The sequence below is a fragment of the Hemitrygon akajei genome, chromosome 25 (assembly GCF_048418815.1).
Source record: "Hemitrygon akajei chromosome 25, sHemAka1.3, whole genome shotgun sequence".
NCBI lineage: Eukaryota > Metazoa > Chordata > Chondrichthyes > Myliobatiformes > Dasyatidae > Hemitrygon > Hemitrygon akajei.
Window position 1 is genome coordinate 43,814,191 of NC_133148.1, and position 16,897 is coordinate 43,831,087.

Here is a 16,897-nt window from a genome sequence, read left to right on the forward strand (position 1 = left end):
ATAGATTTGTTAAACATGACCTACCACGCACAAAACCATGTTGACTCTCCCTAATAAGTTCCTGTCTATCTAAATATTTGTAGATCCTATCTCTTAGTACTCCGTCCAATAATTTGCCTACTACTGACATCAAACTTACCAGCCTATAATTTCCCGGATTACTTTTAGAGCCTTTTTTAAACAACGTAACAACATGAGCTATCCTCCAGTCCTCTGGCACCTCACCCGTAGATACCGACATTTTAAATATATCTGCCAGGGCCCCTGCAATTTCAAATCCAGTCTCCTTCAAGGTCCAAGGGAATACCCTGTCATGTACTGGGGATTTATCTACTCTGATTTTCCTCAAGATAGCAAGCACCTCCTCCTCTTCAATCTGTATAGCTTCCATGACCTCATTACTTGTTTGCCTTATTTCCATTGACTCCATGCCAGTTTCCTTAGTAAATACAGACGCAAAAAAACCCATTTAAGATTTCTTTTGGTTCCATACATAGCCGACCACTCTGATCTTCAAGAGGATCAATTTTATCCCTTACTATTTTGCTTTTAATATACCTGTAGAAGCTCTTTGGATTATCCTTCACCTTGACTGCCAAAGCTACCTCATGTCTTCTTCTAGCCCTCTTGATGTCTTTCTTAAGTACTTTTTTGCTCTTTTTATACTCAAGTACCTTATTTGCTCCCTGTTTCCTATACATGTCATACATCTCTCTCTTCTTCTTTATCCAATATCCCTGAGAACCAAGGTTTCTTATCCTTATTCACTTTGCCTTTAATCCTGACAGGAACATACAAACTCTGCACTCTCAAAATTTCTCCTTTGAAGGCCTCCCACTTACCAACGACATCCTTGCCAGAGAACAACCTGACCCAATTCATGCTCTTTAGATCCTTTCTCATTTCTTCAAATTTGGCCTCTTTCCAGTTTAGAACCTCAACCTGAGGACCAGATCTATCTTTATCACCTCTCCACTCACCGTCCCAATGCAGGGGTTTTGACCTGATTTGCCAACAGCTCTGAAGCTTGTTGTTCTTCCAGCACTGCGAGATGTCCATAAAGTATGCTGTTGACTGGCACAGGAGAACATGTTGAGGGATGGTGCAGCGGTGTACAAAGGTGATGTCTAGGCTCCTTCTACTACTGGGCATGGAGTGGCTGAGTCAAGTGGGGGAGTCCCTCAGACATTGAAAGGGTGTGTCATCCCAGGGGCCACATGAGTGGCAATGATGCTGTGATAACACTACTGAATCTATTGACCAAATGGCACTAGGAATGTAAAAGGTTTTCTCCAGTATTTTTCTTTCTGTGTATGCTCTGTGGCCACCTTATTGCATACCTCCTGCACCTAATAACGTGGCCTCTGAGTGTGTGTTTGTGGTCTGCTGCTCTGTAGCCCATTCACTTCAAGGTTCGATGTGTTGTGCATTCAGAGATGCTCTTCTGCATACCACTGTTGTAACGCGTGGTGGTTTGAGTTACTGTCACCTTCCTGTCAGCCTGAACAGTCTGGTCATTCTCCTCTAAACCTAACAAGGCAATTTCACCCGCAGAACTGCCTCTCACTGGATGTTTTTTGTTTTTCACACCATTCTCTGTAAATGCTAGAGACGGTTGTGCGAGGAAATGCGGGGAGATAAGCAGTTTCTGAGATACTTAAACCACCCCGACTGGCACCAATTATCATTTCACGGCAAAAGTCACTTAGATCACATTTCTTGCCCATTCTGATGTTTGGGTTGAACAACAACTGAACCTCTTGACCATGCCTGCATGCTTTTATGCATTGAGTTGCTGCAAATAATTAGCTGATTAGATATTTGCATGAATGAGCAGATTAAGTGTACCTAATAAAGTGGCCACTGAGTATACATTTTATAAGGCATAAAGATTTTTTTTTGGGAAATAAAACATATTTTCCTCCTACAAATGCTGGTTAACCTGTAGAGTTCTTCCAGCAGATTGTTAATTGCAGATAATATACAGGGGTACCCAGTTTAGAAGAACTCACCACCTTCTTTTCCAAAGAAGTCTCTGAATGTAACATCACTCAATTATTCTCCTTTCTGCAGAAGTGCGTTTCCTGCAGGATCCAGAGAGCACCGTGTCCTCCCAGGGGAAGCAGGTGAAACTGCGATGTTCCATCAAGGTGACTGACGAACTCCCTGAAATAAACTGGCAGCGGGATGGCGCTCCGTACGTAGCCAATGTCAACCAAATGCTCGTACCTCTGAATGACTTGGAGTGGCTGGCCATCAGTGAGCTGAGGTAAGTGAGTGTAACCATGACAGCTTAACAGTTCACCTTCAAAGTTATTGCTGTCACATGCTTAAGGCTGATTTATACTTCTGTATCGCATCTACGCCATAGGTACCGCGTACCCTACGCCGTACCTATGCCGTAGGGTGATGTGCACCTCCCCGAAAAAGTAAGTAACTCGCGCATTGTGGCAATGCAGACCGCAACAACTGTGATCGGTCCACTCGGTAGCACCGCATTTCCGGTTGCTTCTTCTCCGCCATGTCTGTAACTGATCCAAAATAGATGAACCAAATCATCAAATCTACCTGACGACATGCGAAAATGTTTGAAATGCATTTCCACGTCCATATCTCTCATGAAGAAACTCAACACAGTGGCATAGAAACGCCACCACCAACTAACGTTTTGGCGCACACCAACGCATGCTTGCTATGGCGTACGCCTATGCATAAGTATAAATCAGGCCGACGGCGTAGGCTATGGTGTAGCCCATACGCAGAACTATAAATCAGCCTTTATGGTCACAGAGGGTATAAATTTAAGATTCAAGTTTATTTATCATGTGTACTTTGAAACATACAGTGAAATGTGTCATTTGCATTAATAATCAACACACTTGAGGGGGCAGCGCCCATGTTTTGCTGCATATTCCAGCGTCAACATATGACAGAACAACATAGAACACAGCAAGCAACAAAACAACAGCAGCAAAATGAGCTGCATACCTCCATTCCGCACTCCCCCAGGCATATACACAGTCCGCTAAACCCCAGATCAGGCCATATTCTTCAGCCCCCAGTCTCCAATGGACTTGGACATGCAGACATTGGGCCTTCGACTACCACGACAGACTTGCAAAGATCCGGCCAACAGGCCTCAGCCCCGGACTTCTGAACCAATTCTCAGGCCTCAGTCCTCAGCAACAACTAATTACTAAACACCAGGCTCAAACACTGGATGCTCCGATGTTGGAACCTGAAACACTAGGCCTCAGACTCTGGTCTCATGAACCCAGGGGGTAATAAGACCTCGTTATTCCTGTTGCATGATATTCTGACTCTGGAACCCACCTAGCATTGGCCCTGGGAGCCCACCAGCAAAAGTTTACACTGGTCTTTCAGTCCAATATCTGTCCAGACAAATGTTTATATGTTCCTGCGATGCAGCAGTGGCACGGTACTTCATGAACATAAATTAAGTCAACATAAATTAAACATAAGCTTACATGTCAGTCAGAGTGAAACTTTACAGCTACAGAGACCTGGGTTCGATTCTGACCTTGAGCGCTGTCTGTGTGGAGTTTGCATGTTCTCCCCGTGCATGTGTGGGTTTCTCCCGGTGCTCCTGATTTCTGTCCACATCCTAAAGATGTGGGGGTTAGTAGGTTAATCGACTGCGGTAAATTGCCCCGGTGCATAGGTGCTGAGTAGAATCTGGAAGGAGTTGCTAAGGATGTGGGGTGAATTAAAAATGGGATTAGGTAAATAGGTGGTCAGTGAACAGTGCAGACTTGATGGGCTGTTTCCAAGCTGTATCTGTCTCTGACTCTGTGGAGTCCGGGATCTCATCGGAATTTGGGCTGAAGGGGTTTTTTTCTGCCTTGTATTTTTCTGTGATGGTGTCTCACTGAATCCAGGATTCTCATTGGAATGTGGGCTCTAGGGTTTTTTCTGTCTTGACTTTCTCTCTGACGGTGTCTTACTGGAATCTAGGAATATCATCGGAATACAGGCTGAAGGGGTTTTTTCTGTCTTGTATCTCTCTCTGACTGTGTCTCACTGGAATCCGGGAATATCATTGGAATGTGGGCTGAAGGGGCTTTTTCTGTCTTGTATTTCCCTATGACTGTGTCTCACTGGAATCCAGGAATCTCATTGGAACGGAAGAGAATTTCAAGAAAGGCCGACTTAGCTCCAGAGGTGGGCAACAGGTATTTCTTTTAAATGGAGAGGTATGAGGTCAGAGTTTGAATGCATCATTCAGAGAGCCACAGATGACACAAAGTCATCATCAGGTTCATAGTTTGTGTGTGATTGCATGGACACACAGGTATAATGAAAATCTTACTTGTAGCAGCATCACAGAGACATATAAGCAGAATTCACAAGAAAAGCATAAATTAAAGATAAATTAAATACAGCTTTGACAAGAAAGAACAGAATAAGAGAGAAAAAAAAATCAAAGTAATCCAGGTGCTCAAAGTGTTGCTGTGCTGGGATCAGGGTTTGCTAGTTAGTTCAAGAACCGAGTGATTGAAGGGAAGTGACTGTTCTTGAACCTGGTGGTGTGGGACTTCAGTACCTCCTGCCCAATACGAGCTGTGAGGAACTTCTGCTCTAAGGAAGTCAATCTGTGTTGACAGCAAACCTTGTGCGAGCGTGGAAAGCAATAATGCTTTGAGTGTGTTTCATCTAATGCCCCTGTGTCACCCAACACTTGGCAAGTAGTGTCGAAGGGAAATATGACAGTAAAGAAATTCTTGTATCATAAAACAGCAAATTCTGGAATCTCTCAGCAGGTCCGGCAACATTTGTGGAGAGAGGAAGAGTTAATGTTTCAACTGTAAAATGAAAAAGGAATGTGTTGCAGCAGTGTCAGCTCCTTGAACGTACATTATCGGCTGCCAAACGTGTAAAGATAAAAAACTGCAGATGGTGGAATAAAATTTGAAATTGTGCAAGGCAGGTAGTATCTGTGGAATGAAACACACTTAATACAATGCTGAATTACAAACGAAGCTTACTGCAAGGTCACAGAATGATGGCTTAGTGTAACACCATTACAGTACCAGCCACCCGGGTTCAATTCCTGCCACTATCTGTAAGGAGTTTGTACATTCTCCCCATGACCATGGGCTCTGGTTTCCTCCCACATTCCAAAGACGTACTGGTTAGGGTGAGTGAGTTGTGGACACAGTACGTTGGTGCCGGAAGCATGGCTGTCCTCAGCACATCCTAGGAGTGTATCGGTTGTCGAGGCAAATGACACATTTCACTGTTTGTTTCAATGTACATGTGGCAAATCAAGCTAATCTCTTAAATCTCCATGCACCTGAAATCATGTCCTCAAATTCTGATATCCTTTTATTCACAGTATTCCTTCCATTCACCGCTCTGATGCTGGGAGTTACCGCTGTGTCACTTCAGTCAAAGGGAAAGAAATTGTTTCCAAAGAAGCTCAGCTGGACACGGAAGGTACGTTGGCAATGAAAGTGGGTTTGATGAATACTGATCGGTACAGGAACAAATCCAAACTTTGATCAACACACACAAAATGCTGGTGGAATGCAGCAGGCCAGGCAGCATCTATAGGGCGAAGCACTGTTGACGTTTCGGGCCGATACCCTTCTTCAGGACTAACTGAAAGAAAAGATAGTAAGAGATTTGAAAGTAGGAGGGAGAGGGGAAAATGCGAAATGATAGGAGAAGACCGGAGGGGGTGGGGTGGAGCTGAGAGCCGGAAAGGTGATTCAGAGGGAAATCACCTTTTGTGTATCACAAAAGGGATACAGAGCTGGAGAAGGGAAAGGATCATGGGACGGGAGACCTAGGGAGAAAGAAAGGGGGAGGGAAGCACCAGAGGGAGATGGAGAACGGGCAGAGTGATGGGCAGAGAGAGAAAGAAAAAAAGGGAGGGGGAGAAAAAAACGAAATATATCAGGGATGGGGTTAGAATGGTAGGAGGGGTATTAATGGAAGTTAGAGTAATCAATGTTCATGCCATCAGGTTGGAGGCTACCCAGCCGGTATATAAGGTGTTGTTCCTCCAACCTGAGTGTGGCTTTATCTTGACAGTAGAGGAGGCCATGGATCGACATACCAGAATGGGAATGGAACGTCGGAGACTGTTTTGCTGAACACCTACGCTCGGTCCGCCAGAGAAAGCAGGATCTCCCAGTGGCCACACATTTTAATTCCACGTCTCATTCCCATTCTCATATGTCTATCCATTGAGGAAGTTTGTGTAGAAATAGCAGGGGCTCTGACAGAAATATTTCAAATGTCATTAAAAACGGGGATGGTGCCGGAGGATTGGCTTATTGCTCATGTGGTTCCATTGTTTAAAAAGGGTTCTAAGAGTAAACCTAGCAATTATAGGCCTGTCAGTTTGATGTCAGTAGTGGGCAAATTAATAGAAAGTGTTCTTAGAGATGGTATATATAATTATCTGGATAGACAGGGTCTGATTAGGAATAGTCAGCATGGATTTGTGCGTGGAAGGTCATGTTTGACAAATCTTATTGAATTTTTTGAAGAGTTTACGAGGAAAGTTGACGAGGGTAAAGCAGTGGATGTTGTCTATATGGACTTCAGTAAGGCCTTTGACAAGGTTCCACACGGAAGGTTAGTTGGGAAGGTTCAATCATTAGGTATTAATATTGAAGTAGTAAAATGGATTCAACAGTAGCTGGATGGGAGATGCCAGAGAGTAGTGGTGGATAACTGTTTGTCAGGTTGGAGGCCGGTGACTAGTGGTGTGCCTCAGGGATCTGTATTGGGTCCAATGTTGTTTGTCATATACATTAATGATCTGGATGATGGGGTGGTAAATTGGATTAGTAAGTATGCAGATGATACTAAGGTAGGAGGCGTTGTGGATAATGAAGTAGGTTTTCAAAGCTTGCAGAAAGATTTAGGCCAGTTAGAAGAGAGGGCTGAACAATGGCAGATGGAGTTTCATGCTGATAAGTGTGAGGTGCTACATTTTGGTAGGAATAATCCAAATAGGACATACATGGTAAATGATAGGGCATTGAAGAATGCAGTAGAACAGAGTGATCTAGGATTAATGGTGCATAGTTCCCTGAAGGTGGAATCTCATGTGGATAGGGTGGTGAAGAAAGCTTTTGGTATGCTGGCCTTTATAAATCAGAGCATTGAGTATAGGAGTTGGGATGTAATGTTAAAATTGTACAAGGCATTGGTAAGGCCGAATTTGGAGTATTGTGTACAGTTCTGGTCACCGAATTATAGGAAAGATATCAACAAAATAGAGAGAGTACAGAGAAGATTTACTAGAATGTTACCTGGGTTTCAGCACCTAAGTTACACAGAAAGGTTGAACAAGTTAGGTCTTTATTCTTTGGAGCGTAGAAGATTGAGGGGGACTTGATAGAGGTATTTAAAATTATGAGGGGGATAGGTTTTTTCCATTGAGAGTAGGGGAGATTCAAACAAGAGGACATGATTTGAGAGTTAGGGGGCAAAAGTTTAAGGGTAACACGAGGGGAAATTTCTTTACTCAGAGAATGGTAGCTGTGTGGAATGAGCTTCCAGTAGAAGTGGTAGAGGCAGGTTCGGTATTGTCATTTAAAGTAAAATTGGATAGGTATATGGATAGGAAAGGAATGGAGGGTTATGGGCTGAGTGCAGGCCAGTGGGATTAGGTGAGTGTAAGCATCAGCATGGACTAGAAGGGCCAAGATGGCCTGTTTCCGTGCTGTAATTGTTATATGGTTTCCAATGCTGGACGTGATGTTGTGGCTTTGAAACCAATTGCCATTGATTGTTCCAATAAGTCATTCCTTAAATGTCTCCCTTCTGTTGCTTCCTCAGGTTTGCCCCACTTTACTGAGGAGCCACAGGACCTCAATGTGTTTGCGGGCATGCCCTTTAATCTGAGCTGTGCTGCCGCAGGATCGCCCAGCGTTCAGGAGCTGGTATGGCTGCGGGATGGGCTTCCAGTTCCTCGCAAAGAGAAGGCAGGGGCATTATCTCCTTCAATCTTCGCAGTCAGAGGTGAGAATACTGGGGTTCAGTAGCGGTGAAATCCTATCTGATTCAACCTTTGAGCACGAGGATGCATTAGCAGATATTTGCGTGAACATCTTAGTGAATTGGAGAAAAGCCTCAGGGACATAGATTCAATTGTGAGTTCCTTCATGCTGTCTGTGTGGCATTTGCATGGTTCCCCTCTGACGCTGGTTTCCTCCCACGTCCCAAAGTTGTAGATTGGTTGCCTGGGGAATAAGGGAGAACCGAGAGAGAACTAGTTGTGGGGACGTAAATTCTGTTATTGTTCTCCTTTTCACTACCGCAATGTAATTTATTTGAAGAATAATCTCTCTCTCTATGGCATCAGACATAAGCTTTTCACTGCATCTGAGTGCATTTAACAATACTAAACCACTACCAAACTGTTCAACATTTCCCCACCTCATCTCCAGCATCTCCCCACCTGAGATAGATGCAGACATGAGGGGTATCCCAAGCTGAAAATGTCCAACTAAGTTTCTGATGGGTGCAGAACGACCCTGGGGTCATCCTTACCACTCCAAATAAAAACAGGGCAGCAAGCCATGATTTCCCATTCCTGTCTTCAGGCATGACCTCTCTTGGGGATATTTTTGTCAATAGAAGACTACAGAGAAAATGGGAAAATATAGTTTTATTTTCATGCTTCCCACTTATTCTGGAAATTTTTATCAATATACTGGAGAAACTTTCCATCTGGATACATATTGGTTTGGTTCAGGAAGTTATTACCCTCTCAACCGTTAGCATCCTGAACCAGAGTGGATAGCTACTCACCTCAACACTATAACCTATAGAGTCACTTACAAAGACTCTATAACTCATGTTTTCAAAATTATTTATTTATTATTATTTTGTTTTTTCTTTTCGTATTCTTACAATTTGATGTCTTTTGCACACTGAATGTGTTTGTGAGCAGTTTTTCATTGTGTCTATTTGTATTTATTGTGAACGAATTTCAGGGTTGTGTAGTGATAATAAATTTATAATTTATAAATATAATAATAAATTTAAATATAAATATAAATAATAAATTGATAATAAATTTACTTTGAACTTTGGTATAATAACTGCTCTGTGCGTGGCTGCAAGAAACTACAGAGTTGTGGACACATCTTAGCACGTTGTGGAAACCAGCCTTCCCCCATGGACCCTCACGGCATCAGTAAAGCAGCCAGCATCATCAAAAACCCGAACCACCCCGAACATTCTCTCTTCTCCCCTTTCCCATCGGGCGGAAGATACAAAAGCCTGAAAGCACATACCATCAGACTGAAAGACAGTTTCTATCCCACTATTATCAGACTCTTCAACGATGGACTCTTGACCTCATTGTCTACCTCGTTATGATCTTTACTGCACTGCACTTTCTCTGTAGCTGATACACTTTAATCTTCATTGCTAATGTTTTACCTTATTCGAGCTCAATGGGCTGTGTAATGACCTGATCTGTATGAACAGTATGCAAGACAAGTATTTCACTGTATATGGGACAATGATAATAGTCAACCAAATGATTCTGGGAGAATGCAAGATGGTGGGATCCATCCTAGTTGAATTTGGTTTGGTCACAGAAAGATGCAGGAAGGGAGATGGTGGAGGGACTCTTGTCAATTCATTCAGTCACATTCCACCCCATTGCCAGAGGGAATGGGCTATTTGACTCCATCTCCTCCCCTTGGTGTGGCCTCAGTCAATGACTTGTTATCGTGACAGCGAGCAGGGATGGCGTGGGTGGGGAAGAGAACCTGGGCTCCAATCCTTCAGCAGATCAATTGTTGGGTGTGCGAATTCACAAATAAAAACAAAATGCTAATATAGCAGCGAAGAGCACTTCACAAAATGTTTTATTACTTTAAATGGTTGGGGTACAGAGTAATGAGGATGTTGTGAGCTCCCACACAAACAAGGTTGATCAAACTACAACCAACATTTCCCTTCATACATTTGGTTGCTGGGTAATGAGAGGGCAGGAACTAGGGGCCGATGAGTAGAACAGAGAGTAGAAACAGGTACCACAGTGAGTGGGCAGGAATCAGGGGCCCCTTGAGTGGAACAGAGTGCAAAGTAAGGTCTAAGTACAGTACTACTCTGATAACTCACTATCTGATTAGTTCAAACTTCTAATGGTTCAAGCATCTTGATCACCAGGTGAAGATCCTATGGTCCATCCCACTCACAGGAGCCACATATTCTACCCTTAATTCTTCTTGATGATGACCCAATTTCTTCCTCTCCTCCCAGTTACTGCGACCCCCTTTTCCTGTACCCTCTTTCCACTTAGTCTGGTCCCAGTCCCTGCATTCTTTTCCACTTATTGGGCCCCTGGTTCTAGCCCATTCACTATCCCTGTTCCTTCACTCAGTTCCATTTAATAATCCCCTGGTTCCTGCCCACTCACTGTGATCCCAGTTCCTGCTCTCTGCTCCTCACAACAGGCTCCTGGGTCCTCCCCTCTCACTGCGGTCCCAGTTTCTGCTCTCTGTTCTATTCATTGGGCCCCTGGTTCTGCCTGGTGCCTGCCCACTCATTGTGGTCCCAGTTTCTGCTCTCTGTTCTACTCAATGATCCCCTGGTTTTTGGCCACTCACTGTTGCCCTAATTCCTGAGCTTTTTCTTAAATTGACCAGGGCCTTATTTCTCATGCTTCCTTTAAACTTAGGAGATTCACTCAGAAATTTATTATCCTGTGCAACAACTTCAAAGTAAAATAATGAATTAAAGGGTAAACACATGGAGTCATAGTAAAGCACAGCACAAACTGCCCCTTCAGCTTATCTAGTCCTTGCCAAACCATTTAAACTACCTACTCCTATTGACCTGATCACCTTGCTCTCTTAACCCATGACCTCTACCAGTCCCACCCAACTTCAGAGGGAAAAGTCTGCTTGCATTTACCCTATCTATACTCATAATTTTGTAAACCTCCATCAAATCTCCCTCAGTCTTCTATGTTCCAAGCAATAATATCCTATCCTATTCAATCTTTCCTTTTTACTCAGGTCCAACAGTCCTTGTTGGTTTAATACATCCAAGGGTGGAGATTGTCATTGGGTGTATTTAAAGTGGAGGTTGAAAGATTCTTAATTCAGGTTAGAGAAGGGTAGGGGAGAATGTAGGAGACTGGTGTTGGGAGGGACAATACATCAACCATGACGGAATGATGGAGCAGACTTGATGGGCCGAATGGCCCATTTCTGCTCTTACATCTTTCCACAGTCTGGAAAATCTCCAGTCCAACACCTCCAAATTCCTGAGCCTGCCAGATTATGAGAGTCTAATTGTGCTGTAAAATCTTTCCTCCTACAGTGTGTCTGACTCTTAACTCCCTCTTGCCTGACTCCAACTACTGAACCTCTCCCACCATGCACTGCCTGCATATCATCTAGCTGTCCACCTGACTCGCCATCCTCTCTGGCCCCACCCATCCTCGTGGTCCCGCCGACTACGTCTGAGTCATACTATCCTTGAAATTTTACCCTTGTCTTGGTATATGCTCATATCCCCAGCCCCACTCACGCCTGTCAAAGCTCTGACACATCTGGTATTTTCAGCCCTACTCAAAGTTCTGATCCACCTCAAAGGTGTGATAGGTTTAAACAGGCACAGTACAATCCCACTCCAATGATCTGCCCACCTTCAGCCAACCTGGAGATGGCATACTTGCAGAGGCTGAAGTAAAATGCATAACATCGAACTGCTTCTCTGTGTACTCTGTTCCATCAAATGGTGGGATATACTTTAATACTCCACATTCTGATTTTTTGTAAATCCCAATAATTATGCATCTGCTCACCAGCTTCTGTTCCCCACACACCCTTAAAACACAGCAGGATCCCATTTCCACAATCCTTTCAACTCTTGGGAAACTTCTCACCCCTCTCCTTTCCAATTCACTGGGCCCTATTCCAACTCTCCTTTCAACTCACCACACTCACTGGAAAATTTATTACACTGCTGCAGAAAATCTACAACAAAGAATAATTAAAAGTGTAGACCCAAGAGATGGCAGAAGCTGGAATCTGGAGTGAAAACAATCTGCTGGAGGAACTCAGCATTTCAGCAGCGTCTGTGAGTGGAAATGGACAAAGTTTTCAGTCTAGACCCTTCATCAAAGTTCAAAGTAGATTTATTATAAAAGTACGTATATGTCTCCATATACTACCCTGAGATTTATTTTCTTGCAGGCATTCACAATAGAACAAAAAAATACAATAGAATCAATGAAAAACTACACACAAAGACTGACAAACGACCAATGTGTAAATAGAACAAATAATAGTAATTAAATAAGTAAGTAAATATTATTGAGAACGTGAGTTGCAGAACCTTGAAAGTGAGTCTATAAGGTGTGGAATCAGTTCAGTTAGAGGTGAGTGAAGTTATCCACACTGGTTCAGGAATCTGATGGTTAGAGTCATAGGATCATTGAACACAATAGCACAGGAAAAGACCCCTTGGCTCAAATAGTCCACTCCGAATTATTAATCTGCCTCGTCCCATTGACTTGGACCTGGGTCTGGACCGTACCACTCCCATCCATATTTCTCTAAAATGTTGAAATTGAATCTGCATCTACCACTTGTTCTGGCAGCTCATTCCACACTCACCACCCTCTGGTGAAGAAGTTCCCCCTCAGGTTCCCCTTAAACATTTCACCTTATACCCTTAACCCATGACCTCTAGTCATAGTCTCATCCACCTCAGTGGAAAAAGGCTTCTTGTATTTACTGTATCTATACCCTTCATAATTTTGTATACCTTTATGAAATCTCCCCTCATTCTTCTACATTCTAGGGAACAAAGTCCTAACCTATTTCACATTTCTGTATAACTCAGGTCCTCAAGTCCTGGCAACACTCTTGTAAATTTTATTTGCGCTGTGAATTTTATTCAATCTTATTTACATCTCTCCAGTAGGTAGGAGAGCAAAACTACACATAATACTCCAAATTAGGCCTCACCAATGTCTTATTACAACTTCAACATAACATCCCAACCACAAGAAAATCTGCAGATGTTGGAAATCCAAAACAACCGACACAAAATGCTGGAGGAATTCAGCAGGCCATGCAGCATCTGTAGAAAAAAGTAAACAATCGACAGTTCAGGCCAAGATCCTTCATCAGGACTCACGAAGGGCCTTGGCCCGAATGTCGATTGTTTACTCTTTTCCATAGATGCTGCCAGGCCTGTTGAGTTCTTCCAGCATTTTGTGTCTGTTGCATAACATCCCAACTCCTGCACTGAGTACATTGATTTATGAAGACCAATGTCCCAAAAGCTTTCTTTACGACCCAATCTACCTGTGACGGCACTTTATTCCCTCTGTTCTATCGCACTCCTTAGTGCCCTACTGTTCACTGTGTAAGTCCTATTCTTGTTGATCCTCCCAAAGGGCAACACCTCTCACTTGTCCGCATTAAATTCTGTCTGTTATTTTTCCAGCTAGTCCAGATCCCGCTGCAAGTTTTGATAGTTTTCCTCTCTGTCCACTACCCCCAGTCTTGGTGTCATCTGCAAATTTGCTGATCTAGTTTACCACATTATCATCCAGATCATTGATGTAGATGACAAACAACAATGGACCCAGCACTGACCCCTGCAGCACTAGTCACAGGTCTCCAGTCATAGAGGCCACTATCTGCTACCACACTTTGGCTTCTCCCATGAAGCCAATGGCTAATTCAATTTACTATAATTTGGTCTATAATATAATCCCATTAACGTGGTCATACCTTTCTTATTCCTCAATTCTACCCATAAAGCCTCACTAGTTTTCAGTCCTGAGCACTGCCGTGCCATTTTCCCTGACTAGTATTGTTATCCCTCCTCCCTTAATCCCACCTGCCCTATTATGTCTAAAACAATAGACCCACAGAACACTGAACTGCCAGTCCTGTCCTCCTGCAACCAAATCTTACTAATGGCTACAATGTCATAATTCCACGTGATCCATGCCCTAAGCTCATCTGCCTTTCCTACAATACTCCTTGTATTGAAATACATACAACTCAAAACATTAATCTCACCATGCTCTACCTTTTGATTTCTGACTTTGTATGTAGGCTTTACACCATCTTTCCTCACAACCTCCTCACTACTTATTCTGACACTCTGATCCCATGCTCTTCAACTAGCTTAACCCCACCTCATACAACACTAGCAAACCTTCCTGCTAAGATATTAGTGCCCCTCCAGTTCAGGTGCAAACTATCCCTTCTGTACAGGTCTCACCTTCCCTGGAAGAGAGCTCAATGATCTAAAAATCTGAAGCCCTCCCTCCTGCACCATCTCCTTAGCCACGTGTTAGACTGAATGATCTTCCTATTTCTGGCCTCTTTACAACCCTGGAGGTCCTGTCCTTTAACTTCACACCTAACTCCCTGAAGTATGTTGTCATCCCTCCTACCCAAGTCATTGGTATTGATGTAGTCCACGACATCTGGCTGCTTACGCTTCCACATAAGAATACAATGGACTTGATCTGAGATGTCAACTGACCATGACACATAGGGAGACAACAAACCATCCAGGAATCTTGTTCTCATCTACAGATCTTCTTTCTGTTCCCCTAACCAATTGATCCTCTATCAGGTTGGTCAAGGAAGTCTTGACAAGGACTTCGTAGAATGCACCCGTGATGACTTTCTTGAGCAGCATGTTAGTGAACCTACAAAGGAAAATACTATCTTAGATCTAGTCCTGTGCAATGAGACAGGTAAGATTAATGATCTCGTAGTCAGGGATCCTCTTGGAAAGAGTGATCATAGTAGGATTGAATTTCGCATACAGATGGAGGATGAAATAGTTAGATCTAAAACTAGTGTATTATGCTTGAATAATGAGGGAGCACAGGTTATTTGGTAGGACAGTTGAGGAACAGGGGAATACTTTCAAGGAGATTTTTCACAATGCTCCACAGAAGTATATTCCAGTCAAAAGTAAGGGCAGTAAGTGTGGGGAGAGTCAGCCTTGGATAACTAAGGAAATAAAAGATACAGTCAGGCCTCCTTATCCGTGAGTTCCGTATGCACAAATTCAACCAATCGTGAATCGAGTGCTCTTCCAGCACTTGTTGTTCAAGCATTGTTCGCTGCGCGTCTTGTTCGTTAGCTATTTTGTTCCTGTGAAAAAATGGCTCCTAAAAAGCAATTACGTAGTCAAAGCAATTCCTCAAAGGCTAAGAGGGAAAGTAAAGTGCTATCTCTCGCCAAGAAAGTAGAACATGTCACAGAAGCATATCCCTGTTGATGGCCAAATTATATTTGAAAAAGCTCTAAGTCTCTATGAGTACTACTGTGACGGGGTTGATGAGAGCGAGAGAAAAGGGTTTAAGGCTAGTAAGGGATGGCTGGCTGGCTATGTAAAGCGCTACAGCCTTAAGAACGTAAAGATCACGGGAGACAGCTTCCTATAACAATGTTTCTAACTAAAGCATCTGCAATTCTGAAGTCTTGACGTTCAACGCTTGAAGATCCTCAACCCTCAACCTCTACAGCTCCTGACTTTAGTATTATTGAGCCTCCTCCAAAGCATCCTTATTCCCTAAACAAGTCAGTGTAACAACTACTGTACAGGTATTTCAAGTTTTACTGGTTGTTTGATCATTGTTCACCTCGCGTCTCGTTCGTTCGCTGCTTGTGTTGTGAGCGAGAGGAAAATGTACAGATTTTTTTCTTGTCAATATTCCCTAAACAAGACAGTGTAACAACTATTTACATAGCACTTCCATTGATTTAGGTGTTATAAGTTCTGTAGTATCAAATTAAAAACTTGTGTACAAAATTGCAAAGAGTAGTGGGAGACTGGAGGATTGGGAAAACTTTAAAAAGCAACAAAACAGCTAAACAAGAAATAGGGAAAGGGAAGATAGAGTATGAAAGTAAATTAGCACAAAATATAAAAACAGCAAAAGTTTTTATAAATATATAAAGCAGAAGAGGGTGGCTAAAGTCAACGTAGGTCCCTTGGAAGACGAGAAGGGGAAATTGACATTGGGTGATAAGGAAATGATTGAGGCATTGACCGACTATTTTGTGCCGGTCTTCACAGTGGAGGACATGACTAATATGCCAAAGAAGGATGTTATGGATGAAATGTGAGGTGAGGACCTTGACAAAATTACTGTAACTAAAGAGATAGTGATGAACAAACTAGAGGGCCTGAAGGTAGATAAGTCCCCTGGTCCTGATGGGATGCTTCCCAGGGTGCTGAAGGAATTGGCAGAGATTATAGTAGACGTGTTGGTAACCATTTATCAAAACTCTCTAGACTCTGGGCGGGTCTCGGTGGATTGGAAGACATCAAGTGTCACGCCACATTTTAAAAAAGGATGTAGGCAAAAGATGGGCAACTGTAGGCCAGTTAGCTTAACATCTGTAGTTGGGAAAATGCTTGAAGCTGTCATTAAGGAAGAAATAGCGAAACATTTAGAAAGGAGTGGTTCCATTAGAGAGATGCAGCATGGATTCAGAAAGGGCAGGTCCTGTTTGACAAATTTAATGGAGTTCTTTGAGGACATAATGAGTGTAGTGGATAGAGGGGAACAGGTGGATGTTGTATACTTGGATTTCCAGAAGGCGTTCGATAAAGTGCCGCAAAGAGACTTGTAAATAAGATACGGATGCATGGAGTCGGAGGAAGTGTATTGGCATGGATAGTGGATTGGTTGACCATTAGAAGGCAGAGAGTTGGTGTAAGTTGGTGTTTCTCCGGTTGGCAGTTGGTGGTAAGTGGAGTGCCACAGGGGTCGGTGCTGGGCCCAGCCCGCAGCTGTTTACCATTTACATTGATGATTTGGAAGAGGGGACTGAGTATAGCGTAGCAAAATTTGCTGATGACAACAAACTGAGTGGAAAAGCAAATTGTACAGAGGGAT

General features: G+C 43.1%; 1 protein-coding gene across 2 annotated transcripts in view; it reads left to right on the plus strand.

Annotated features, from left to right (window-relative positions):
- The window catches only part of axl (AXL receptor tyrosine kinase), a 177,862-nt gene that overhangs the window by 46,463 nt on the left and 114,502 nt on the right, over positions 1 to 16,897 (plus strand). For both annotated transcript variants that reach the window (XM_073029426.1, XM_073029427.1), the window contains exons 2-4: positions 2,074 to 2,269; positions 5,357 to 5,457; positions 7,819 to 8,001. In XM_073029426.1, the coding sequence (XP_072885527.1) occupies positions 2,074 to 2,269; positions 5,357 to 5,457; positions 7,819 to 8,001 (480 nt within the window). The remainder of the gene's footprint in view (positions 1 to 2,073; positions 2,270 to 5,356; positions 5,458 to 7,818; positions 8,002 to 16,897) is intronic.